This window comes from Eriocheir sinensis, chromosome 6 (assembly GCF_024679095.1).
Source record: "Eriocheir sinensis breed Jianghai 21 chromosome 6, ASM2467909v1, whole genome shotgun sequence".
Lineage (NCBI taxonomy): Eukaryota > Metazoa > Arthropoda > Malacostraca > Decapoda > Varunidae > Eriocheir > Eriocheir sinensis.
Genome location: NC_066514.1, coordinates 3435805 through 3463223, shown reverse-complemented (window position 1 = coordinate 3463223; position 27419 = coordinate 3435805). Strand labels below are relative to the sequence as shown.

Genomic DNA, 27419 nt, shown 5'->3' with positions numbered 1-27419 from the left:
TAAAGCTGATGTCACACCGGACAAATCTACCCAGCCTCCCTTCTAGCTCGGAACTAATTTTTTTTTCGTGATCCGGGCAGCCAGGCGCAAGTGTGTGAGCGGCCCCGGCCATGCGCTGGGCTTGAGCAGCTGATGGGCGGCTGATGATGGGTGTCAGCGGCTTGGCCCGTGCATCGGTGCCATTTTCGTTGGGGCCCGTGTGTGTGTGTGTGTGTGTGTGTGTGTGTGTGTGTGGCTGTGTTTATTGTGGGCCCGGGCTCCTCAATTTGCTAATTCTTGTTTTCCACTTGTTGCGTGGAACTTCTTTCTTTTCTTCCATCTCTTCTTTTTCAAAAAGAAGAGATGGAAGAAAGGAAAGAGGTCCCGTGCAACATGTGGCGGATGAGAAACCCAAACCCACAAACACAGCCACACACGCGCTGCTCCGATGTGGATGCCGTGCGGGTGGCTGACGTTCATCATCGCCATTACCGTCGTCAGCCGCCCGTCAGCTGTTTGGGCCCAGCGCGCGGCCGGGGCTGTCTGCACGCATGAACCGCATGTGTTTATTGTTATTTTAGGGTTTTGACGTTTCTAAAGCCGATATCACACCAGACAAATCTACCCAGCAACCAACAGAATGTCCGTTGCTGGCTATTTGTCCGTTGAGATTTTGTGGTCCGTTAAATCCGAAATCCAAAAAGATCCGATTTAAATCAAATAAAACTTTTTTTTTTTTTTAATCGTGATTTTTTCCAACCCTGCTACCTGTACATATTGTATGCATTCAGTGTGTCATTGATGATAGAGCGCACATCATTAATTCAGCATGGTGTTTGGAGATGGATTTACCATTTTGTGGGCAGATCAATTGCTACATGAAAATGGGGAAAGATAGGTTTGACCCATTAGCAGCGACGGGCCAAATTTGTGGCTTTACCATGTAGCAGCGACAGGCCAAATTTGTGGCTTTACCATGTAGCAGCGACGGGCCAAATTTGTGGCTTTACCGTGTAGCAGCAACGGGCCAAATTTGTGGCTTTACCATGTAGCAGTGACGTGGCAAATTTGTGGCTTTACCGTGTAGCAGTGACGGGCCAAATTTGTGGCTTTACCATGTAACAGTGACGGGCCAAATTTGTGGCTTTACCATGTAGCAGTGACGGGCCAAATTTGTGGCTTTACCATGTAGCAGTGACGGGCCAAATTTGTGGCTTTACCGTGTAGCAGTGACGGGCCAAATTTGTGGCTTTACCATGTAGCAGTGACGGGCCAAATTTGTGGCTTTACCGTGTAGCAGCGACGGGCCAAATTTTGGGGTTTAAATCATGGCACAAATTTGGCCCGTCGCTGCTACACGGTAAAGCCACAAATTTGGCCCGTCGCTGCTACACAGTAAAGCCACAAATTTGACCCATCACTGCTACCGGGTTAAGACTATTATATCTGTGTATGAGTAGAGGGTTATACTGTGGTCTGGGTTTAATGAAGAGATTGTACATGAAAAGTTGTAGTGATTCTTAACCTCTTACTTTCCAAAGATCTATGGAAGAGCTACAACACTGTTTCAAGTGTGGCGGTGAGGCGACAAGGGCGTGCTTCTCTTGATCCAATAAGACTGAGGGGGTTGCCATGCCTCACACACTCTTTGCTGGGCCGGGAGTTGGGGGCTGCCGTGCGTCGCTCCCACGTTCTCACCAACAAATTCTTCAGCCGCATGCAGCTGTGTCTACGTTCTATTGGTCATCTCTCAGCTGTTTACTGCATGCTGTTTGATCGGACTGGCAAGTACGTCTATCTTCTGCTTGTGTCTGGTACCTATATCTGTTATCTATTGCAGCCAGCCTACTTTGTCTCCTAGGATTAAGTTGATCGCAGGATAGGAGAGGAGAAACCCCAAAATGTTACAAGTGTGCTCCAATGCTGAAAAGAAATGCATAGATCATGTGAGGTTCAATAAGCCTGAAATCAACCATTCCGTGCATGACCAGTGGTGTGTAGTTCTTCAGACTGAAATTAAGGGTTGTAACATAACTGATCATGGCTATTAACTAGTGTTTGAGACGAGGATAAATTGTGTATTAAATGTTCAGTGAGTTTGAAATAGTCATTGGATATTAAATTGGGATACTTGTATAAAGAAAATATTAAATAAGTGGAAAATGGATAGCTTATGACAGACTCGATTGGCTGGTAAAGTGATGGTTTGTGAGCGGAGTTGAAGTGAGGTTGTGGATTTTGTATGCCCATATAGAGTGGGACTTGAATGTGAAAAAGAATGCAAGATAATTTTGAATGGTGAAGAAATGGAGGAGGTCAATGAGTTTAAGTACCTTGGATCAGTTTTGTGTAAGCATGGTGGTACAGAGGGAGAGACAAGAGAAAGGGCATTGCAAGGAAGAAGGGTGGTAGGGTCTTTGGGACGCATCATGAATGGCAGAAGTGTGAGCATGGAGGTCAAGAGGGATTTGAGAAATACAGTAATAGTACCAACCCTCACGTATGCAAGTGGGCCTGGAATGAGAGTCAGAGGTCTAGAGTGCAGGCAGCGGAAATGAGTTATTTGAGGAGTGCTTGTGGTGTGAGTAGAATGGATGGAATGAGTAATGAAAGTGTGTACGAGCGTTTTGGAATGTGTCATGTGGGTGAAGGGAAGAAGTGTGGAGTGGTGGAAGAAGTGAAGCGACAGACTTTAAAGTGGTTTGGCCACATGGAGCGAATGGAGGAGAGTAAGATGACCAGGAGGGTGTATGTGAGTGAGATAGAGGGAGGGAATGCTAGAGGACGACCTCCAGTGAAAGGGAGAGATAGGGTGCAGGAATATGTCAGGGAGAGAGGTGAAAGATCCTTGAGAAACTATGAGCAGGCAAGGAGGGAGTGCCTGGATAGAGAGAGATGGAAGCTCTCTCCCTCCATACCACCATGCTTACACATAACTGATCCAAGGTACTTAAACTCATTGACCTCCTCCATTTCTTACATCCCATATTTTCCTTATAAATCTTACATCCGATAAAATGAATGGATGTATTTCCTATGGTGTGGGGAGTTTTCGCAAGTCTTGAATACTGATTTATATTCAACGCCTCATTTTTCCCATATTATCCTCATAAATCTTACATTCAATATTTTCCTTATAAATCTTACATCCGATAAAATGGATGTAGTTCCTATGGTGTGGGCAGTTTTCACAAATCTTGAATACTGATTTATATTCAACGCCTCATTTTTCCCATATTATCCTCATAAATTTTTTACATAATTAATTTATCACGATCCTTACAGGTACATCATCACAGGTGCAGATGATACTCTAGTCAAGATATGGAGCACTCTGGATGGCCGTCTCCTAGCCACCCTGCGAGGGACCTCGGCGGAGATCTCTGACCTTGCCATAGACAGTGAGAACACATTGATAGCCGCTGGTTCCTGTGATAAGATAATTAGGGTGTGGAGCCTTCAAACACTGGCCCCAGTAAGTATCCATGAGTGGGAGTGTTGGTTCTCGGATTGTCACGCAAGGTTGTATGTTTAAGGATTTTCATAGTCTTTTAATCTCTTTCATTTTTATAATTTTTTGTTCTGCCTCTCTTGATTTATTAGTAGCATTTTTTGTTCTGCCTCTCCTGATTTATTAATAGCATTTTTTGTTCTGCCTCTCCTGATTTATTAATAGCATTTTTTGTTCTGCCTCTCCTGATTTATTAATAGCATTTTTTGTTCTGCCTCTCCTGATTTATTAATAGCATTTTTTGTTCTGCCTCTCCTGATTTATGAGTAGCATTTTTTGTTCTGCCTCTCCTGATTTATTAATAGCATTTTTTGTTCTGCCTCTCCTGATTTATTAATAGCATTTTTTGTTCTGCCTCTCCTGATTCATTAGTAGCACAGATTTTGAACAACATAGGAAAGGTCACATTACCGCACTATTTTAAAAGCCATCATTAGCTCACCACAATATGTACTGTAAAATTAAATCCGACTGTGTGAATGAATTATAAAAACTTGAAGAAATTATGACTTTCGATGGCCAGAAGGAAGAAAAGTTTATTACCTGAGCACAGATCGTGAGTTCTTCTTGTTGGTACCAGAGAATTTGGGAGTCTGTCCACCCCAGACCATGAGTGCTTCCAGTGGGTGCCTGAAGTGGTCTGGCCCAGGCTATGAGCTATTTGGTTGACAGAAACGATGCTGCAGTGTGATGCCAAAATTCAATTAAGTACGGGAAAGATAGAAATTAGTGAGGAAAAGTAGTTTTAAGTAAATATAAATTCCACCTGGCAACAGTGGTGACACTTATATTTACTTAAAAATACTTAAAACTAATTTACCTCCGTAATTTCTATCTTTCCTGTACTTAATTAAATTTTGGCATTACAGCAGAACTCTTCCTCGGTGAAAGGCTGCAACGATTTCGGTAATACAATATAATAGCATTTGTAAACATTATCCTCAGTTTGTGATTAACATTTACCTAAAACTTCCAGGTGGCCGTTTTAAGCAGTCACACGGGGATGGTGACAGCACTTCAATTTTGCCCTGCGCCAGACAATGAAGGGGTGCTGGTGTCCACAGGGGGCGACGGCTGCGTTGCCTTCTGGACATATGTGTGCCGTGGTGGAGACATTAGATTCGAGTGAGTTATAGATTTATGTGTGTCTCTGTTTGACCACAAGGATGACCTGGATGTGATGAGTCCCATATCTGTGTGGTGGAGACTAGAACATCAAAACTAGTAGTGGATTCTTAACCCAGTAGCAGCGATGGGCCAAATTTGTGGCTTTACCGTGTAGCAGTGACGGGCCAAATTTGTGGCTGTACCGTGTAGCAGTGATGGGCTAAATTTGTGGCTTTACCCTGTAGCAGTGACGGGCCAAATTTGTGGCTTTACCGTGTAGCAGTGACGGGCCAAATTTGTGGCTTTACCGTGTAGCAGTGATGGGCCAAATTTGTGGCTTTACCGTGTAGCAGTGATGGGCCAAATTTGTGGCTTTACCGTGTAGCAGTGATGGGCCAAATTTGTGGCTTTACCGTGTAGCAGTGATGGGCCAAATTTGTGGCTTTACCGTGTAGCAGTGACGGGCCAAATTTGTGGCTTTACCGTGTAGCAGTGATGGTCCAAATTTGTGGCTTCACCGTGTAGCAGCGACGGGCCAAATTTGTGCCATGATATAAACCCCCAAAAATAGATGATACATAATCTGATCACAAATGCTTTGATATATATTATGAAATGGTTTGTGTGAGGGATGATTTTTTCTCATTTTTCTCGCTTGGAGGGACCATTAAGAAACACGATCCCCGCTGCTACTGGGTTAAAAGTGTGTTATTGTAAGTTCTAATCTTCTTGCTAAGGAAAGGAGTTTTTTATTGCATTATACTTCAATATTTCTAACCTATTGATTTGCTGATGCTTATAATTACAATAACACATGAGAAAAGATACAAAAAGTGAGTGATTAAAAGTCCAATCTTCTCTTCTTCCCGCAGCTCAAAGCCTCTCAAGGTTAATGAACGTGTCCGGCCAGGCAACGCTCAGCTCATATGCGCCTCCTTCAGCCAGGGAGGACACTTTCTTGCTCTCGGGGGAGCTGACCACTTTGTCAGGTCAGTTTAGGTTGGCCTTGTTAGTTTGACCCTTAGAACAGCAGCTACTTTTGTACTCTCATAATTTGATAAAGGTGAATCTATCAGTCTATTTTGCTAATGCTTGTGATTTCCTATAGTTTGACCCTTAGAACAGCAGCTAGTTTTGTACTCTCATAATTTGATAAAGGTGAATCTATTAATCTATTTTGCTAATGCTTGTGATTTCCTATAGTTTGACCCTTAGAACAGCAGCTACTTTTGTACTCTCATAATTTGATAAAGGTGAATCTATCAGTCTATTTTGCTAATGCTTGTGATTTCCTATAGTTTGACCCTTAGAACAGTAGCTACTTTTGTACTCTCATAATTTGATAAAGGTGAATCTATCAGTCTATTTTGCTAATGCTTGTGATTTCCTATAGTTTGACCCTTAGAACAGCAGCTACTTTTGTACTCTCATAATTTGATAAAGGTGAATCTATCAGTCTATTTTGCTAATGCTTGTGATTTCCTATAGTTTTAAGATGTCTTCCTCATAGTTAACACCATTCATCTATCCATTATCAAGTTTTATTTATCTATATGTTTATTTATTTATTTATTTTTGTTGTTAAGGATGTTTTTCTACCTGGGTCTGCATACACTGTATATACTCAAGCCTTCTATAAAGCCTACCTATCATTTGTCATCATCATCTAAACCTCTACTACACTACTTGAAGTCTCATGGATGAAGAAAAATTAAATAAAAGGGGATTTTTATTTATTTATATGTTTGTTTATTTATTTATTGTTGTTTTTCTACCTGGGTCTGCATTCACTGTATATACTCAAGCCTTCCATAAAGCCTACCTATCATTTGTCACCACCATCTAAACCTCTGCTACACTACTTGAAGTCTCATGGATGAAGAAAAATTAAATAAAAGGGGATTTTTCCACCCGGGTCTGCATTCACTGTATATACTCAAGCCTTCCATAAAGCCTACCTATCATTTGTCACCACCATCTAAACCTCTACTACACTACTTGAAGTCTCATGGATGAAGAAAAATTAAATAAAAGGGGATTTTTATTTATTTATATGTTTATTTATTTATTTATTGTTGTTGTTAAGGGTCTGCATTCACTGTATATACTCAAGCCTTCTATAAAGCCTACTTATCATTTGTCATCATCATCTAAACCTCTACTACACTACTTGAAGTCTCATAGATGAAGAAAAATTAAATAAAAGGGGATTTTTATTTATTTATTTATTTATTTATTTATTTAATGCTTCTGTAAGGTTCCTGGCATTTGTTCCTGTATAGCGTAACTCCTTCAAATACTTACTCCGACCTTGCCAGGAAATCATCTATCATATCTTTTATTTTGGCCCTGCACAGCGTTGCCAAATTATCGTACTCATCACATTTAATTTTCGTAGTTGCTGACCTATAACTATAACAACAAAGAACGAAAAACATCAATATTCAACAGTTTTAGAACTAACTTTGATTTTCTCACGTTACTTGTGTAGGTACGAGAGTTTGAGGCATAAAAATGATAGATACGATATGTGGTTAATACGATAATTTGGCAATGCTGGCAGTGCAGAACAGTTCCATTTCTTCATGTCCTCTCCCTATGAAGGATCCGCCTTTTGACACAAGTCCACTTCAGAGTTTACCAGCTCGGGGGCGAGGAAGGCGTGGAGAAGTTGTTGGAATCTGAACGACATCAGGACCGCGTGGACAGCATTCAGTGGTGCCATCGAGGCCTCATGTTCGTGTCTGGCAGCAGGGACGGCACTGCCCTTATCTGGCGCTATGAAACCCAGCACTGGAAGACCACAACTCTTAACATGCTTCGTAGGTTACCGGGGTAAGTTCATAACGGTTAAGGTTTTCAGGATAGGCTTTGTTTAATCACAGTTATAAGTTGGCAACCCATTCCTCCATCTTAAATGTAAGGGAAGGAGTCTTGTTAGTTAGTCCCCATAATTAGTACGCATGTGTTTCCATTCCTCCTCGTGGGAATATTAAACTCACTTTACGAGAAATTAATTTTATGTTACGTTTCCAAGAACCAAAATTCACGCAAGATCTAAACAGATTGTACAAAGTCTGTCCAATGAGAAAAACATTTTAACCCGCAAACTGCTGTACACCTTCTGGGCGGCTGAGCGGTAAGCTGCTGTAAGCCTTCTGGAAGCGGGCTTTTCAAACAGGCGCCAAAAAGTTTCCGCCGCGGCTTCAGATACTGCCAGAAAAACATTTTTGTGATAGAAAAATCTAAGAAATATGCAGGATACAACACATTTCGAGCTACAGATATGTGTATTGTAATATTTATGACACGTTTATGTAACTTAGATATCATTTATTGAAGGTCAATCTCTCGCTGATATAGCCGCACTAGGCGATGCACTCAGAATCTCAGTCCCGCAGCTTACGGGTTAAACTCACTTTACGAGAAATCAAATTTATGTTACGTTTCCAAGAACCAAAATTCACGCAAGATGTAAACAGATTCTACAAAGTCTGTCCAATAAGAAAAACGTATTAAAGACTAAATTTATTGCTTTGCGTACAACACAAGCAGACGTTTCCTTCAATGTACTGCTCTTAACATTGACACACGGCCCAATGTTTTTTCAGGTGTTTATGGAATGCAAGTAGGAATGTGTCTGAGGGATGGTGTGCAAATCTCTACAGTATTTTTATTCCGATGGGTGCAAATGAGTAACCTTTCAGAGTGGATACAAATTTTGGGAGTAGGAATGTGTCTGAGGGATGGTGTGCAAATCTCTACAGTATTTTTATTCCGATCGGTGTAAATGAGTAACCTTTCAGAGTGGATACAAATTTTGGGAGTAGGAATGTGTCTGAGGGATGGTGTGCAAATCTCTACAGTATTTTTATTCCGATTGGTGTAAATGAGTAACCTTTCAGAGTGGATACAAATTTTGGGAGTAGGAATGTGTCTGAGGGATGGTGTGCAAATCTCTTCAGTATTTTAATTCCAATCGGTATAAATGAGTAACCTTTCAGAGTGGATACAAATTTTGGGAGTAGGAATGTGTCTGAGGGATGGTGTGCAAATCTTTACAGTATTTTTATTCCGATCGGTGTAAATGAGTAACCTTTCAGAGTGGATACAAATTCTGGGAGTAGGAATGTGCAGGGTCCAGATCGAGAGAATGGGATAGCTGGGGGAGGATTTTTATCATGTGCTTTTCAAAGAAGACATGGATGTGGAGCAATTCTCGATGCACTCATTATCTATTGACAATAAAGGGTTCAGGATCACCTTTGAAGGATGTTCCTCTCAATTTGAAACTGGTACCATCATTTATATTGTTCATGGCATAGATAGGGCTGTCAAACTCATGTGCTTTGGCAGGCTGAATTATTTACCTGGTAGCAGCGATGGGCCAAATTTGTGGCTTTACCGTGTAGCAGCGACGGGCCAAATTTGTGGCTTTACCGTGTAGCAGCGACGGGCCAAATTTGTGGCTTTACCGTGTAGCAGCGGCGGGCCAAATTTGTGGCTTTACCGTGTAGCAGCGACGGGCCAAATTTGTGGCTTTACCGTGTAGCAGCGATGGGCCAAATTTGTGGCTTTACCGTGCAGCAGCGACGGGCCAAATTTGTGCCATGATATAAACCCCCCAAAATAGATGATACATAAACTGATCACAAATGCTTCGATATATATTATGAAATGGTTTGTGTGAGGGGTGATTTTTTCTCATTTTTCTCACTTAGAGGGACCATTAAGAAACATGATCCCCGCTGCTACCGGGTTAAACTCCATACTCCATGCACTGTAATATGTAAATCTGAAAGGAAAATATATAACACATTTAGAGGAACTATACCTGGCAATGCAGCTGAGCCTTGGCAGGACTTTTGAATGTGGTTAATGGGAACTTAAACCCGTCCACTGCGATTGGCACGGATTTGGCTTTCACTGGTAGCCTGGTGAACTTATAATCCCAGGTGTTTCTCTGCCTCTGTGGTGGATAGTGGAGTGTTTCCCATGTGGTATTGGTGTGCTGGATATCCCTTCACCGGTAGCCTGGTAACATACACTCCCAGGTCTTTCTCTGCCTCTGTGGTGGATAGTGGAGTGTTTCCCATGTGGTATTGGTGTGCTGGATATCCCTTCACTGGTAGCCTGGTAACATATACTCCCAGGTCTTTCTCTGCCTCTGTGGTGGATAGTGGAGTGTTTCCCATGTGGTATTGGTGTGCTGGATATCCCTTCACTGGTAGCCTGGTAACATATACTCCCAGGTCTTTCTCTGCCTCTGTGGTGGATAGTGGAGTGTTTCCCATGTGGTATTGGTGTGCTGGATATCCCTTCACTGGTAGCCTGGTAACATATACTCCCAGGTCTTTCTCTGCCTCTGTGGTGGATAGTGGAGTGTTTCCCATGTGGTATTGGTGTGCTGGATATCCCTTCACTGGTAGCCTGGTAACATATACTCCCAGGTCTTTCTCTGCCTCTGTGGTGGATAGTGGAGTGTTTCCCATGTGGTATTGGTGTGCTGGATATCCCTTCACTGGTAGCCTGGTAACATATACTCCCAGGTCTTTCTCTGCCTCTGTGGTGGATAGTGGAGTGTTTCCCATGTGGTATTGGTGTGCTGGATATCCCTTCACTGGTAGCCTGGTAACATACACTCCCAGGTCTTTCTCTGCCTCTGTGGTGGATAGTGGAGTGTTTCCCATGTATTGGTGTGCTGGATATCCCCTCCCAAGGTGCAGGACTTTACATTTTTCTTCATTGAATTGTAGCAGCCACTTTTTGCTCCGTTCCTGTAGCTTGGTGAGGTCTGACTGTAGGAAATCCGTAGTCAAGGGGTTAAATCATTTTTCTTTTTGGTCCTTTTTTTATATATCTATTTTTTAACTTTTCCTGGAGGAGTACAACTGATGTAACTTAACGCTAATTATACAGGTTAAAATAGCTTTGTATGATGATGTATTTCTTATCTGTCTCTGCCGCCAGGGATGAGCCGCCGATGGAGGATGTGCGGCGGCTGCAGGTCACCATGGTGGGCTGGAACCAGACGGATGAGTTTGTGATCACCGCCAGCAACGACAAGTGGCTGCGAGTGTGGGATAGCTGCACGGGGGAGCTGAAGCAGATTCTCCGAGGCCACGAGGACAATGCCTACGTGATAGAGGCGCACCCCCAGGAGGCCCGACTACTTCTGACAGCGGCCCATGATGGTGAGTTTGCTTGTGACCTCAACTCTTTGCAGGGGGCTTCGTGGTGCAGTGGTTAGCACACTCGGCTCACAATCGAGAGAGCTTGGGTTCGATTCCCGGGCGGAGTGGAAAAATTTGGGCGGATTTTCCAATACCCTACGCCCCTGTTCACCCAGCAGTGAATGGGTACCAGGTATTAATTGGGGGTTGTGTCCCGTCTCCTGGGGTCTGTTCCCTTCTCCTATAATTCCTTCCCCTTCTGTCTCTCTCCGGCATATGACCACAGAAGTTGCGCCGACTAAACGAAACTTTCCAACTTTTCTTTTTCCGATACCCTACGCCCCTGTCCACCCAGCAGTGAATGGGTACCAGGTATTAATTGGGGGTTGTGTCCCGTCTCCTGGGGTCTGTTCCCTTCTCCTATAATTCCTTCCCCTTCTGTCCCTCTCCGGCATATGACCACAGAAGTTGCGCCGACTAAACGAAACTTTCCAACTTTTCTTTTTCCGATACCCTACGCCCCTGTCCACCCAGCAGTGAATGGGTACCAGGTATTAATCGGGGGTTGTGTCTCGTCTCCTGGGGTCTGTTCCCTTCTCCTATAATTCCTTCCCCTTCTGTCCCTCTCCGGCATATGACCACAGATGTTGCGCCGACTAAACCAAACTTTCCAACTTGGACCAACCAGTCCTTTCAATGTTGCCACTCATATTGCTATCATGGCTGATGAGGCAACAGATTGTATCTAGTTGTCATGTTTATGATTAATTAATATACAGTAGTATTCTATACAGCTTTAATGTACAAGCTTTATGATTAGGATTTCCAATCAAGCAACTTAAAACACATGAATAGTTCTTTTTGTTATGATATTCCAGTATGTAATGATTTATTGCATTTTGCTTGTGCTCTAATGCAAGTAAGATGACCAGAAGGGTGTATGTGAGTGAGATAGAGGGAGGGAATGCTAGAGGACGACCTCCAGTGAAATGGAGGGATAGGGTGCAAGAGTATGTTAGGGAGAGGGGGGAAAGATCCTTGAGAAACTTTGAGCAGGCAAGGAGGGAGTGTCTGGATAGAGAGAGATGGAAGCTCTTCTGCCGTGGCCATCCCCTGGTCGATGAAATGATGATGATAATGAAAAATGGTTGAATGCTTACTCAATCTCAAGCCCCCATTATCAGGACGGGGTAGGCCAGCAAGGGATGTTAACGAAGGTGGAGGAAGGTGGAAGCTCTTCTGCCGTGGCCATCCCCTGGTGGGAACTCCTAGGACCAGGCGTCAATGAAATGATGATGATCTAGTGCAGCCCATGTTAAAATTTTACAGCACTTGATTACTGGTTGGATGTAATTTATGTATTTTGACAGCTTTTTATTTTTCCATCAGCATTGTTCAGCTTTTCCATCTGTGAAGTTTTGCTTTCATTTCCAGTTTCTTCTATATTTTGAGAAGTAAATAAAAAGTTGAACTGAATGTTTCTTGAACCCAATCAGGCATGGGACATTTACAGGGGTATAGTGCAGTCATAGTTAACCCAGTAGCAGCGGGGATCAGTTTCTTAATGGTCCCTCTAAGCGAGAAAAATGAGAAAAAATCATCACTCACACAAACCATTTCATAATATACATCAAAGTATTTGTGATCAGTTTATGTATCATCTATTTTGGGGGGTTAAAATCATGGCACAAATTTGGCCCGTCGCTGCTACACGGTAAAGCCACAAATTTGGCCTGTCGTTGCTACACGGTAAAGCCATAAATTTGGCCCGTCGCTGCTACACGGTAAAGCCACAAATTTGGCCCGTCACTGCTACACGGTAAAGCCACAAATTTGGCCCGTCGCTGCTACATGGTAAAGCCACAAATTTGGCCCATCGCTGCTACACGGTAAAGCCACAAATTTGGCCCGTTGCTGCTACACGGTAAAGCCACAAATTTGGCCCATCGCTGCTACACGGTAAAGCCACAAATTTGGCCCGTTGCTGCTACACGGTAAAGCCACAAATTTCACCTGTCACTGCTACACGGTAAAGCCACAAATTTGGCCCGTCGCTGCTACACAGTTAATTATGGTTACCGTGTTTACTGGCATTGATGATACACATTTTTTTATTCTCAAAATAAGACAAAAAATTAACATTCATAGTCAACAGTGAACATTGCATCACACTCACCCCGCCCCCTCCTTTGAACAGGCCAGCTCATGATCTGGGATGTTGTGACGGGTGACCTGGTCTGGAGCTTCAAGAACACCATTGAGGGACAAGGTCATGGCGCTCTGTTTGATGCCAAGTGGTCACCAGATGGCCTCACAATAGCTGCCACAGATTCTCACGGACATCTCATTCTCTTTGGCATTACTCCGAATGATCGTTACCAGCAGGTATGGAAAACCTTTAAAAAACATTGACGTACACCAATTGTCACTAAGCATTTTTTTAGTTTTCTTTAATGGCGTAATGGTTGGTTTTGTTTATAAGTTCTTTTGGTGGTAAAATCAAAGTTGTAGTAAAACCAGTATTCCAGTGGTAGTGTAAGGTTAACCCACGCACTCCCTCGACCAAGACTGAGGGCCGCTTCCACAGTCACCAATGGCGGCGATCGACGCTGTAATTTTCCACGTGAAACTGGTCTATGGGGGTGTGTTGAGAGTGTGTGGTAAGGTGCGGGGCTAGGCTAACCCCGCAGCCGTCACTCCCCCATCGGACAGTTTGACGTGGAAATACTATAGCTCGATCGCCGCCATTGGTAACGATCAAAATAAAATGACTGAAAGTGTCCCTTAGTCTTGGTCTTTCCCCATGTGCTGCCAGTCAATATGTCCCAGGTTATTGAGGGTTGTGTTAAATATGTAACCTTGTTTCTGTTGTATGGAGTATATTATATTTGGTTTTCTAAATGTGTGGTGATTTGCCGAACACTTCTGTGACTAGTAGATGTGCAGTTCCTTACATCTAGCCCAAAGAAAATTGTAACAGTGTTCAGTATAAGTAACATGTATATTCTTCTGCTCGTCATTTTCCTTAGATTCCGAAGGAGTTGTTCTTCCACACCGACTATCGGCCTCTCATGCGGGACGGCAACAACCACGTGCTGGACGAGCAGACTCAGATGGCGCCCCACCTGATGCCGCCGCCATTTTTGGTGAACATGGATGGCGACCCTTACCCCCCACAGTTTCAACGGCTTGTTCCCGGAAGGGAGACTTGCCGTCAGGACCAGCTAATTCCCAATGTGCTTCTCAATGCCAATGGTGAGGGTAGGGATTAGAGCTCCTTTGTACCAGCTCTGATGACGTGGATGGAAAGGACTTCAAACCTGAATGATGCATTCATTATGAACACTTTGATGCTTGTTATAAAAAAATCTGAGAATGCAAAAGTTTCATAAGTGTGTGTTGGTAAGACTCATGCTTGTATGAATGGATTGTAGTAATGTTTGCTGTATTGCAGGAGATCAGGAAGTGCTGGACATTTCACTTCTTGATGCTGAAAGTGGGGGTGGCCCTGCACCAGGGCCACCCCCAGGACTAGGACCAGGGCCAGGCTCAGGACCAGGGCCAGGCTCAGGACAAGTGCCAGGGCCAGGGCCAGGCTCAGGACTAGTGCCAGGGCCAGGGCCAGGCTCAGGACTAGTGCCAGGGCCAGGGCCAGGCTCAGGACTAGTGCCAGGGCCAGGGCCAGCCTCAGGACTAATGCCAGGGCCAGGGCCAGCCTCAGGACTAATGCCAGGGCCAGGGCCAGCCTCAGGACTAATGCCAGGGCCAGGGCCAGCCTCAGGACTAATGCCAGGGCCAGGGCCAGCCTCAGGACTCATGCCAGGGCCAGGGCCAGCCTCAGGACTTGGGCATCATGGGGAGAGTAGTGCCACAGTGAGCGGTCAGCGGCCAAGCATTGATGACATGATTCAACGGTTGGCTCAAGAACAGGACCAGCGCATCGCTTATGACCGGCGACCCTCAGAGTCTGGGGAGCCGCAAGCAGGGCCAAGTGGGGTGCGCGAGCGTCGGGAGAGTAGCAGCAGTGGTCTGAGGGCTGGCGGAGAGCGCAGAGCTAGCTCAGCCGGACCCACTAGTGACCACTCCTATGCAGTGGCCAATCAACATGATCCCCTCTCTCCTCGAGCCAGTGAGTAAAGGTGTTCCCCAATTTAAGCTGTAAAAATGATTATCAGCTCAGTAAATGTACTTCACATGGTTCAAAGGACAGCAACGAGCCTGCTTTAAGGGGCTATTACACTGGGCAAATTTTCCGTGGATCTTCAGTCAAACCACGATTTCCGCTGGCGTGGTTCTCGTATTTCCGTGGTTTTCTGACGTGTCCACGATCTTCCAAAGCTACGGTAGATTTCACTGAAGGACGACGGTATTACCATCATCATCATCATCAGCAATAACAAGAAACAAATGAGAACTACGCCAGCGGAAATCGTGGTTTGACTGAAGATCCACGGAAAGTTTGCCCAGTGTAATAGCCCCTTGGCCCATAGGAAGTTTTAGGTCAGATATAATATTGTTCATGTTGAGAGGCTGTCATCACCTAGGAGACCCTATTTACCCTGGCGGTGTCCTCTGATGACGAGACAGCACCCATTGTTATGATGTTGGTGTTGGTCTTGGTGTGGGAGTCACCAACTTCTGGGTGTCATTTGTGTCGTATGGCCACGGCAGAAGAGCTTCCATCTCTCTCTATCCAGACACTCCCTCCTTGCCTGCTCAAAGTTTCTCAAGGATCTTTCCCCCCTCTCCCTAATGTACTCTTGCACCCTATCCCTCCATTTCGCTGGAGGTCGTCCTCTAGCATTCCCTCCCTCTATCTCACTCACATACACCCTCCTGGTCATCTTACTCTCCTCCATTCGCTCCATGTGGCCAAACCACTTTAAGGTCTGTCGCTTCACTTCTTCCACCACTCCACACTTCTTCCCTTCACCCACATGACACATTCCAAAACGCTCGTACACACTTTCATTACTCATTCCATCCGTTCTACTCACACCACAAGCACTCCTCAGATAACTCATTTCCACTGCCTGCACTCTAGACCTCTGACTTTCATCCCAGGCCCATATGTGAGGGTTGGTACTATTACTGTATTTCTCAAATCCCTCTTTACCTCCATGCTCACACTTCTGCCATTCATGATGCGTCCCAAAGACCCTACCACCCTTCTTCCTTGCAATGCCCTTTCTCTTATCTCTCCCTTTTCATTTATTATTACATTTTCATTACTATCAAAAAACATGTATCCTGCAGTGGGAACGCAGAATGTAGAAAAATAACTAAATAAAAAAGGCCTTATAAGAGATTTCATGAATAAGAGGGGACTCCATTTTAGATATTACATTCTGTTTTACCTTCCATTAACTTTTCCATGATTAGTTTTCTCAGCTACTCAGCACCTCATATATATTTTTATCACTGTTCAAATTTTTCTTCCTTATGTGTTCTTCTGAAATACCAATTCGTCTGCATGTGGGGGGTTGTGCCCTGTCTCCTGGGGTCTGTTCCCTTCTCCTATAATTCCTTCCCCTTCTGTCTCTCTCCGGCATATGACCACAGATGTTGTGCCGACTAAACGAAACTTTCCAAAACTTTTCATTGTTGTTAGAAGCTTTCATTCCTCAGTCCTCTCCTTACCAGCATTCTTACATTATTTTCAGTTTGTTGCAAATTTTGAATTCTATTTTACTATTAATATATAGACTCTACATTTTGTAAGTTTAACATTAGAAGTTTTAGCGTATATTATTAACCCGGTAGCAGCGATGGGCCAAATTTGTGCCGTGATATAAACCCCCCAAAAATAGCTGATACATATTCTGATCACAAACGCTTTGATATATATTATGAAATGGTTTGTGTGAGGGGTGACTTTTTCTCATTTTTCTCGCTTGGAGGGACCATTAAGAAACATGGTCCCCGCTGCTACCGGGTTAAGCACTCTTGCAGTCTCCCTATGTTCTTATGTTCTTAACCCGCCGTCTGCCGGCTATTTGAAGACCTGTAGCCAACCCCAGTGCCGGCTTTTTTTCGACTTTTCAAAAATTACCTAGATAGGTTCAGAATCATGCAAAAACATGGAAAACATCAATATAAGTACTCACCGAAGCCTGGAACGGATGAATTTTGCCTCCGTTATGTCTCGTCGTGGCCGTGAAAAAGTATGCGCAGGATCCGTAGACTTTATTTTTACACAGAACACTAACGAATGTTTTCGTTGGACTATTTGTTACTCCGTACACACTAAACCAATTGTTCTGAGTTTTTACCACCATGATCACTGAACCTGTGGGCGTTGTTCATGGGCACAGTGATGGGCGGGGGCGCTATAGGACACGCGAATAAGTAGCGGATATCTTGTAAACATACGTTTTTTGTAGTGTTTTTCACTATATATTTTTCTGTGGTTGCTGTCATGTCTGCGCACTACATAATAACATATTTACACATAAATGAGATCAGAATATATATGTACAGAGAATTTGTATAAAAAAACGTCGTCACTCAGTGAAGCACAGGGAGATACTGACGCCGGGCGATGCCCGCGCATGCGCGGTGGGGCTGGGTGACTCACATGGGTAGCGCCCAGCCCGCCAAAGTTCAAACGTGATGCCTACGGGATATCTTTGCTTTATCTTTCAACTTCCATTTATAATGATTTTTTTAACATCAGACCGTATATATACGGCGCTGGCATTGTCCGCGGCATAGGGTTAGACCGTATATATACGGCGCTGGCAGACGGCGGGTTAATATCAATATACCCATTTTCTCACCACCTGACATCTAGTATATTTGTTGGTGGAGGAGAATAGTCCAGTGTTTTTCTTGTACTTTTGAAGCTCCATTTCAGGTTCCACAAACAACAAACTTCTCCTGGCTGGCGGTGAATGGCCAAAGCCTTCATATTGGTTGTACTTCTCATTGCAGGCCGTGTAGGGGCGCGGAGGGTAGGGGATGTGGAAGGGGTGCGGCAGTCTACCGGAAACTGGCAACGTGACCCCAACATGAAATGGAAGAGACGGTTCATTGTGAGGCGGTTAAAGCCATCTGAAATCAAGCAGTCCGTGGAGGCTCGCACCGTCATGGGAGAAATGGAAATGCAGCTCTTCATGGAGGAAAGCAAGAAAAAGCCAGAACCAATCCGCTCTCCTCAGATGCACCACCACCACCACCACAGCCAGGCGGACAGGAAAAAGAAGAAACAGAAAAAGCAACAGCAGACACACGCCTACTCCACTCGGTCTGTGAGAGAAATGGAGTCTTTCGATAGGCACGACTCTGAGGTTAGTCTCTGTCTTGAGTTATTTACAGTGATAAAGTATTGTTTGATCTTAAAGACACCAAGGCTGGGGAGTATATGCTAAACTGCACATTGCATCAGCGTTCATCTCTGTCTCTCTGGCTCTTGAGCTTGTGTATGGATCTCAGACTCCTCCCGGGAAATACTTAATGTCTTGTGTCTGCACGCCCCAAAGGCAGAGCCACCCATTGCTGCTAATCTCGATAGCGAATATCCTTCAGAAATTACTTATATTTATTGCATCCTCACCAATAAGCCTCTGCCATTTCTTTTTAAACTTCAGGTGCTTAAGTGTATCATACCATACAACGCATTTGCTAATGAATTTCTATAAAAATCAGGTGATAAAAATATTATATGGATCATAACTGCAAGGAGGTTAGCGTCCCGCCCACAACCACGAGCTGGGATTAGTTAGTATTCAGAAAGTCTTAATGTGCGACAACTTATGAGGGAAATGAAGGAAGGCATATTAGGTCAGGGATAATAAGAAGCACTCAAAACAAATGCTTGACTTCCTGGCTATTGCTTGGAACATGTGGTCTGTCTCTCTGTGTTCTCCTACTCATAGATTGACAGTTTGGGCTGCTTTTCCGATACCCTACGCCCCTGTCCACCCAGCAGTGAATGGGTACCAGGTATTAATCGGGGGTTGTGCCCTGTCTCCTGGGGTCTGTTCCCTTCTCCTATAATTCCTTCCCCTTCTGTCTCTCTCCGGCATATGACCACAGATGTTGCGCGGACTAAACGAAACTTTTCATTGTTGTTAGAAGCTTTCATTTCTCAGTCCTCTCCTTACCAGCTTTTCAATGAGGTGAATCAGTATTTCTTAAAAGTAAGAGCGACTTGTAGATTTTCAGGGACTGGGGTTTGTTGGTTGACTGGCCGAGAGCAGTCTCATCATCCTTGTTCAACTTAACGTACAAGGCAGAGTATTTTGCATGAACAGTACAGATATAGACCTTCAACATGTCATATTCTTTAAGAGAGTTCTAAATAGCAATCACTCTATTAGGTGTTGACAGATAGGTGATTAGTTCTTGACATGATTTCCCTAAGTACCAAGTAGCATAATTTAAGGCTATTGATTAATGACGGTAACTGACCTCTCAGGATGCAGAGCCGGTGGGAGCCTCAAGCAGCTCGGGCAGCTCGTCAGGCTCTGAGGTGGTCAATGAAGAGCTACAAGAGTCTTCCAGCTCAGAGGAACAGTCCACTGATTACTCTGACTGGACGGCTGAGGCAGGCGTTAATCTGGAGCCCCCCAAACGTACTGCCCACAAGCAGAAGAAGAATCCTAAGAAGAGGCAGCGTCGAAGGGCCAGTAGTGAAGATGATGAAGACCGAGCCAAGGATGATGAGGATGATGATGATGATGATGATGAGGACAAGACCAAGGTGTGGGGCTCTCCTAGGGTGCAGCGAAAGGTGAGTGGGACAGATTTTAACCCGGTAGCAGCGATGGGTCAGATTTGTGGCTTTACCGTGTAGCAGCGACGGGCCAAATTTGTGGCTTTACCGTGTAGCAGCGACGGGCCAAATTTGTGCCATGATATAAACCCCCAAAAATAGATGATACATAATCTGATCACAAATGCTTTGATATATATTATGAAATGGTTTGTGTGAGGGGTGATTTTTTTCTCATTTTTCTCGCTTGGAGGGACCATTAAGAAACATGATCCCCGCTGCTACCGGGTTAAGAGAATGGCTGTCATATTAGCCTTGTTGGATGCGTAAAATATATGCATTTAAGCTTCTGAAAATACCTAGACTTTTGCATTGTTTTCTGTCAAAGTTAAGGTAATCATTTAGTTAGGAGCTGAGCAATTAGGATGTTAGTACACAAAACTCTGAATGTGTTTTGTCAGATTTGCCAACTTAGCATTTGCATCATTCCTTCCCCATTGCCCAGGGGAGCTTCGTGGTGCAGTGGTTAGCACACTCGGCTCACAACCGAGAGAGCCCGGGTTCGATTCCCGGGCGGAGTTGAAAAATTTGGGCGGCTTTTCCGATACCCTACGCCCCTGTCCACCCAGCAGTGAATGGGTACGAGGTATTAATCGGGGGTTGTGTCCCGTCTCCTGGGGTCTGTTCCCTTCTCCTATAATTCCTTCCCCTCCTGTCTCTCTCCGGCATATGACCACAGATGTTGCGCCGACTAAACGAAACTTTCCCTTCTCCTATAATTCCTTCCCCTTCTGTCTCTCTCCGGCATATGACCACAGATGTTGCGCCGACTAAACGAAACTTTCCCTTCTCCTATAATTCCTTCCCATTCTGTCTCTCCGGCATATGACCACAGATGTTGCGCCGACTAAACGAAACTTTCCCTTCTCCTATAATTCCTTCCCCTTCTGTCTCTCTCCGGCATGACCACAGATGTTGCGCCGACTAAACGAAACTTTCCAACTTTTTCCCCATTGCCTCATATAAACTAAGGATTTATCTGATTATTATAAAACCAGGATATCTTGAGGTAGTTTAGGTAAAGCAACTTCTTCTTGGTGCAGCGAGGGCCCGTCCAGTCCATGGCAGACATCAGTGGAGGCGCAGACGAGATCCCTGAAGAGTTTCGTCCCCCCGAGTGGCTGACGGAAACGTTCCCAAAGAAGGCGCCGTATTTCCCCCAAATGGGTGACGAGCTGATATATTTCATGCAGGGGCACATGCTCTACGTGGAGGCTGTCATGAACCGCAAATTGTACACCATCGACAAGAGGAACCTTCCCTGGAACAGAACTACTAACAAATTAAGGGTAAGTTTCGATTACTAGAATTATTAACCCGTACAATGACCATAGTAGTAGTAGTAGTAGTAATAACAGTAGTAGTAGTAGTAGTAACTCCCAGATAAGAAATGTCCACTTAAAATTCAACCTCTTAAACTTGGCCTTAGAAGGATAATTCAAGAGTTTTTTTTTTACAACAAAGGAGACAGCTCAAGGGCACAAAAAAAGGAAACAATAATAAAAAAAAGCCCGCTACTCGCTGCTCCTAAAAAAAAGAATCCAAAGAGGTGGCCGAAAGAGAGGTCAATTTCGGGAGGAGAGGTGTCCTGATACCCTCCTCTCGAAAGAGTTCGTCATAGTTGTGAGCATAGATGATACATAATGGTTAGGCATAAGTATAGACAGTACTTAATGGGATATTTCAACCTAGTTTCTATGTCCTATCAACCTTGCACATTCCGTATGACATAATACTTGATATACGTAATTTCATCTTCTCCCTCCTTTCTTCAGCGCCAGGATTGTGTCTGAAGCATGCAAATCCCTTGATACATAATACTTGATACATAATATTCATCCCTCTATGTCCTCTTCAGCAGGGGGCTTCGTGGTGCAGTGGTTAGCACACTCGGCTCACAACCGAGAGAGCCCGGGTTCGATTCCCGGGCGGAGTGGAAAAATTTGGGCGGCTTTTCCGATACCCTACGCCCCTGTCCACCCAGCAGTGAATGGGTACCAGGTATTAATCGGGGGTTCTGTCCTGTCTCCTGGGGTCTGTTCCCTTCTCCTATAATTCCTTCCCCTTCTGTCTCTCTCCGGCATATGACCACAGATGTTGCGCCGACTAAACGAAACTTTCCAACTTTTCCTTTTCCGATACCCAACGCCCCTGTCCACCCAGCAGTGAATGGGTACCAGGTATTCATCAGGGGTTCTGTCCTGTCTCCTGGGGTCTGTTCCCTTCTATAATTCCTTCCCCCTTCTGTCTCTCTCCGGCATATGACCACAGATGTTGCGCCGACTAAACGAAACTTTCCAACTTTTCCTCTTCAGCACCAGGAGTTTGTCAAGATCATTGGTGTGAAGTACGAGATCAAGCCTCCTCGCCTGTGCTGCCTCAAGCTAGGAATCCTCGAACCAGGCACGGGACGGCTGACCTCTGACGCCTTCACCATCAAGTACCACGATATGCCTGATGTGCTTGACTTCCTCGTGCTCAAGGCTACCTATGATGTGGCTGTTAACAGGAATTGGCAACCAGGTAAGGATCAGTGCCCGTGGTCTCCTTCTCACCTTGTCTGTGATTTTGTCCAACAGTGGTTTGAAAATATTTGTAATTCCAAACAATTTTTGAGAGTACATTAACCCGGTAGCAGCAGGGATCATGTTTCTTAATGGTCCCTCTAAGCGAGAAAAATGAGAAAAAATCACCCCTCACACAAACCATTTCATAATATATATCAAAGCATTTGTGATCAGATTATGTATCATCTATTTTGGGGGGTTTAAATCATGGCACAAATTTGGCCCATCGCTGCTACACGGTAAAGCCACAAATTTGGCCCGTCGCTGCTACACGGTAAAGCCACAAATTTGGCCCGTCACTGCTACATGGTAAAGCCACAAATTTGGCCCGTCACTGCTACATGGTAAAGCCACAAATTTGGCCCATCGCTGCTACACGGTAAAGCCACAAATTTGGCCCGTCGCTGCTACACGGTAAAGCCACAAATTTGGCCCGTCGCTGCTACTGGGTTAAAGTCTTTATTTCAGTTAGTATTTCCATGTATGAGTTATAAATATTCTGTGCATCCTTCCATAGACTTGCAAATGTGCTAAATATCCCCCTCTCGTATTTGTGCAGGAGAGAGGTTTCGCTGCATCATTGACGACGCTTGGTGGCTGGGCACCGTCGAGAACCAGGAGCCTCACCTTGCGGAATTCCAGGACTCCTTGTTCATGTGTTACCGTGTTCTGTGGGACAATGGAGAGAGGGAGCGACTCAGCCCTTGGGACATGGAGCTGATTGACGAAAACAGTGAGTGTCTTATTACTAAACATTTTGTCTCCAAAGTTCACATATTTGACAAGGCTTTCATAGGAGTTTTGAACATTTCCAGGGGTAGTTTTAAGACCCTGGTGTTAGTCTGACCCTTCTTCTGTACCATGAACCTAAAGAAACACCCATTAGAACCTGATTGATCCTCTCTTTGACCTTTAGAAATAGTTGATATGAGAAGGGAAAGTGTCTAAGAATACCTATCTAAGTGTCTTCCTCCTTCAAAATAACTTTTCCGATACCCTACGCCCCTGTCCACCCAGCAGTGAATGGGTACCAGGTATTAATCGGGGGTTGTGTCCCGTCTCCTGGGGTCTGTTCCCTTCTATAATTCCTTCCCCTTTTGTCTCTCTCCGGCATATGACCACAGATGTTGTGTCCCGTCTCCTGGGGTCTGTTCCCTTCTATAATTCCTTCCCCTTCTGTCTCTCTCCGGCATATGACCACAGATGTTGTGTCCCGTCTCCTGGGGTCTGTTCCTTCTACTATAATTGCTTCCCCTTCTGTCTCTCTACGGCATATGACCACAGATGTTGTGTCCCGTCTCCTGGGGTCTGTTCCCTTCTCCTATAATTCCTTCCCTTCTGTCTCTCTCCGCATATGACCACAGATGTTGTGTCCTGTCTCCTGGGGTCTGTTCCCTTCTCCTTCTGTCTCTCTCCGGCATATGACCACAGATGTTGTGTCCTGTCTCCTGGGGTCTGTTCCTTCTCCTGTAATTCCTTCCCTTCTGTCTCTCTCCGCATATGACCACAGATGTTGCACCCACTAGAAACTTTCCAACTTTTCCTTTTCCGATACCCTACGCCCCTGTCCACCCAGCAGTGAATAGGTACCAGGTATTAATCGGGGGTCGTGTCCCGTCTCCTGGGGTCTGTTCCCTTCTCCTATAATTCCTTCCGCATCTGTCTCTCTCCGGCATATGACCACAGATGTTGTGTCCCGTCTCCTGGGGTCTGTTCCCTTCTCCTATAATTCCTTCCCCTTCTGTCTCTCTCCGGCATATGACCACAGATGTTGCGTCCCATCTCCTGGGGTCTGTTCCCTTCTCCTATAATTCCTTCCCCTTCTGTCTCTCTCCGGCATATGACCACAGATGTTGTGTCCCGTCTCCTGGGGTCTGTTCCCTTCTCCTGTAATTCCTTCCCCTTCTGTCTCTCTCCGGCATATGACCACAGATGTTGCGCCGACTTAACGAAACTTTCCAACTTTCCTTCAAAATAACCTACTCATAGAATATCAACCAACCTTATAATCATGTCCTCTTGATCTATAACTATTTACTATATAACAGTGTGAAAGATCCTAACTCAGAAATAGGAAAGCTGTTTGTCACATTAAAATTGACCTTACAGATTCACACAACAAATTTTACAGTTAATTGTAATCAAAATTTTAGTTCATTTACTTAACCCAGTAGCAGCGGGGATCATGTTTCTTAATGGTCCCTCCAAGCGAGAAAAATGAGAAAAAAATCACCCCTCACACAAACCATTTCATAATATATATCAAAGCATTTGTGATCAGATTATGTATCATCTATTTTGGGGGTTTATATCATGGCACAAATTTGTCCCGTCGCTGCTACACGGTAAAGCCACAAATTTGTCCCATCGCTGCTACACGGTAAAGCCACAAATTTGTCCCATCGCTGCTACACGGTAAAGCCACAAATTTGTCCCATCGCTGCTACACGGTAAAGCCACAAATTTGTCCCATCACTGCTACACGGTAAAGCCACAAATTTGTCCCATCGCTGCTACACGGTAAAGCCACAAATTTGTCCCATCGCTGCTACACGGTAAAGCCACAAATTTGTCCCATCGCTGCTACACGGTAAAGCCACAAATTTGTCCCGTCGCTGCTACACGGTAAAGCCACAAATTTGTCCCGTTACTGAGAAAAAAATCAAATTAATGTAGTTCTTTTTCCCCCCAGTGGAGAGTGTGGAGTGTGGCGGAAGTGTGGCCGTCAAGAAAGAGGAGATGGAAGAGCTGCTCTACACGCCACAAAGTGAGGAGTGGGTCGGCCGGGATCCTGACCTGGAGTGTGACAGGATATCCCACGGTCTCTCTCAGATCATGAGCTTGGCCATAGCGGAGCCCTTCCTAGTGCCTGTGGACCTCAATGTGTACCCCATGTATGCCCTTATCATTGACTACCCAATGGATCTAACCACCATCAAGGTAAAGACGAGAGAGAGAGAGAGAGGGAAAGAGTGTGTGTGTGTGTGTGTGTGTGTGTGTGTGTGTGTGTGTGTGTATTTACCTAGTTGTGAAATACAGGAAAAGAGCTGTTCTGGGCTTGTGCTGTCCCGTCTCCATAAGGCTCATCATCCAGTTTGGCTTTAAATTCATGAGTTTTTACACACACAGTCTCCTCGGCAAGTCCGTTCCATGTTATGCTTCTGTATGGAAAACTGTATTTCTTGATGTCTCTCCTACAGTCGCTCTTCTTCAGTTTCTTACCATTGCCTCTTGTCACACTTCTGTCACGTTCCACTAGGTCTTCCCTGTCCAATTTCTCCAATCCCTCTTGTGTCCTGTACAGTGCTATTAGGTCCCCTCTCTCTCTTCTGCTCCCCAGTGTTGTTAGTCCCAATGTCTCCAGTCTTTCTTCATAAGTATGTTCTCTCAGTTTCTGGTAATTTAGTCGCTGTTCTTTGTATTCTTTCCAACTTTCTAATTTCTTTCTTGAATCTGGGTGACCACACTGATGCTGCATATTCCAGTCTTGGACGTATCATCAATGTTACTAGTTTCATCGCCATTTCTTCATCTAAATATGCAAATGCTGCTTTTATGTTTCTAAGAAGATTGTATGTTTCCCCAGGTATCCGGTCTATATGTTTTCCAAAGGATAACTTAATTGTATGTTAGGATCACTCCCAGATATTTTTCTTCATTTTTTTTCATGAATCTTTGTGTGTGTGTGTGTGTGTGTGTGTGTGTGTGTGTGTGTGTGTGTGTATACCCGAACAGGGCACCAGAGATAACAATAGAATAGATAGATAGATAGATAGATAGATGATATTCTGTTAGGCTCTTTTCTCATCTGACTCACGAATTTCAGTCTTCTAAGGTTGATCTCTGTATTTAATTCAGGAAACATGAGCCATCACAATGTTCAATTTTCTTCTTTTCTCTTAAATTTCAGAGCCGTTTGGATAACCGGTTCTACAGAAGGATCAATGCCGTGCAGTTTGATGTCCGCTACATTGCCACCAACACAGAAAAGTTTAACCAGAAGGGCAGCAACATTGTCCGCCATGCTAGGATAGTCACCGAACTGTGTCTTAAGCTGATCAAGTAAGTTAGCTTTGTACTTACTTAGTTACTGCTTCCCCAACTTAACCCGGTAGCAACGACGGGCCAAATTTGTGGCTTTACCGTGTAGCAGTGACGGGCCAAATTTGTGGCTTTACCATGTAGCAGTGATGGGCCAAATTTGTGGCTTTACCATGTAGCAGTGATGGGCCAAATTTGTGGCTTTACCATGTAGCAGTGACGGGCCAAATTTGTGGCTTTACCATGTAGCAGTGATGGGCCAAATTTGTGGCTTTACCATGTAGCAGCGATGGGCCAAATTTGTGGCTTTACCATGTAGCAGTGACGGGCCAAATTTGTGGCTTTACCGTGTAGCAGCGACGGGCCAAATTTGTGGCTTTACCATGTAGCAGTGATGGGCCAAATTTGTGGCTTTACCATGTAGCAGCGACGGGCCAAATTTGTGCCATGATATAAACCCCCCAAAAATAGATGATACATAAACTGATCACAAATGCTTTGATATATATTATGAAGTGGTTTGTGTGAGGGGTGATTTTTTTCTCATTTTTCTCGCTTGGAGGGACCATTAAGAAACATGATCCCCGCTGCTACTGGGTTAAAAAAGGAAGAAAAAAAAATCTCCTTTGTTATCAGCTCTTATACAAACTCCTTACTAAGCAGGATATAGGTGTTGCGTCCATTTCAGTTGCATGTTTTGGATTTTGGATAATTTTTCTCAGCATTCTTTGTTTTATCCTATCCCTTAACCCCTCCTGGACCGACCAGTATCAAGCAGCTCTGTGTGGGGATGAGGTCTGGCAGTGAGTGATACATTAGGTGCCTCCTCAGATGTGCTAAAATCAAGGTCTCTTCCCTTCCCCTTTCCTTCTCTTCTCTTCCCCTTCCCTTCTCTTCCCTTCTCTTCCCTTCCCCTTTCCTTCTCTTCCCTTCCCCTTTCCTTCTCTTCTCTTCCCCTTTCCTTCTCTTCCCTTCCCCTTCCCTTCTCTTCCCTTCCCTTCCCTTCTCTTCCCTTCCCTTCCCTTCTCTTCTCTTCCCTTCCCCTTCCCTTCTCTTCCCTTCCCCTTCCCTTCTCTTCCCTTCCTTCACTTCTCTTCTTCCCTTCCTTCTCTTCCCTTCTCTTCCCTTCCTTCACTTCTCTTCCCTTCCTTCCTTCACTTCTCTTCACTTCCTTCCCTTCCCTTCCCTTCTCTTCTCTTCCCTTCCATGCTATTCCCTTCCCTTCCCTTCCCTTCTCTTCCCCTTTCCTTCCCTTCCCTTCCCTT

General features: G+C 44.6%; 1 protein-coding gene across 3 annotated transcripts in view; it reads left to right on the top strand.

Annotated features, from left to right (window-relative positions):
- Window positions 1-27419, top strand: part of LOC126988642 (PH-interacting protein-like) — a 47288-nt gene that overhangs the window by 7482 nt on the left and 12387 nt on the right. For 2 of the 3 annotated variants that reach the window (XM_050847013.1, XM_050847009.1), the window contains exons 6-21: window positions 1521-1767; window positions 3265-3454; window positions 4467-4615; window positions 5470-5586; window positions 7232-7432; window positions 10568-10791; window positions 12968-13155; window positions 13800-14031; window positions 14225-14899; window positions 17704-18059; window positions 19190-19504; window positions 20590-20835; window positions 21862-22069; window positions 22673-22846; window positions 24806-25053; window positions 26024-26175. In XM_050847013.1, coding sequence (XP_050702970.1) covers window positions 1521-1767; window positions 3265-3454; window positions 4467-4615; window positions 5470-5586; window positions 7232-7432; window positions 10568-10791; window positions 12968-13155; window positions 13800-14031; window positions 14225-14899; window positions 17704-18059; window positions 19190-19504; window positions 20590-20835; window positions 21862-22069; window positions 22673-22846; window positions 24806-25053; window positions 26024-26175 — 3922 coding nt within the window. The remainder of the gene's footprint in view (window positions 1-1520; window positions 1768-3264; window positions 3455-4466; window positions 4616-5469; window positions 5587-7231; window positions 7433-10567; window positions 10792-12967; window positions 13156-13799; window positions 14032-14224; window positions 14900-17703; window positions 18060-19189; window positions 19505-20589; window positions 20836-21861; window positions 22070-22672; window positions 22847-24805; window positions 25054-26023; window positions 26176-27419) is intronic. The other variant, XM_050847010.1, reaches the window with a different exon arrangement.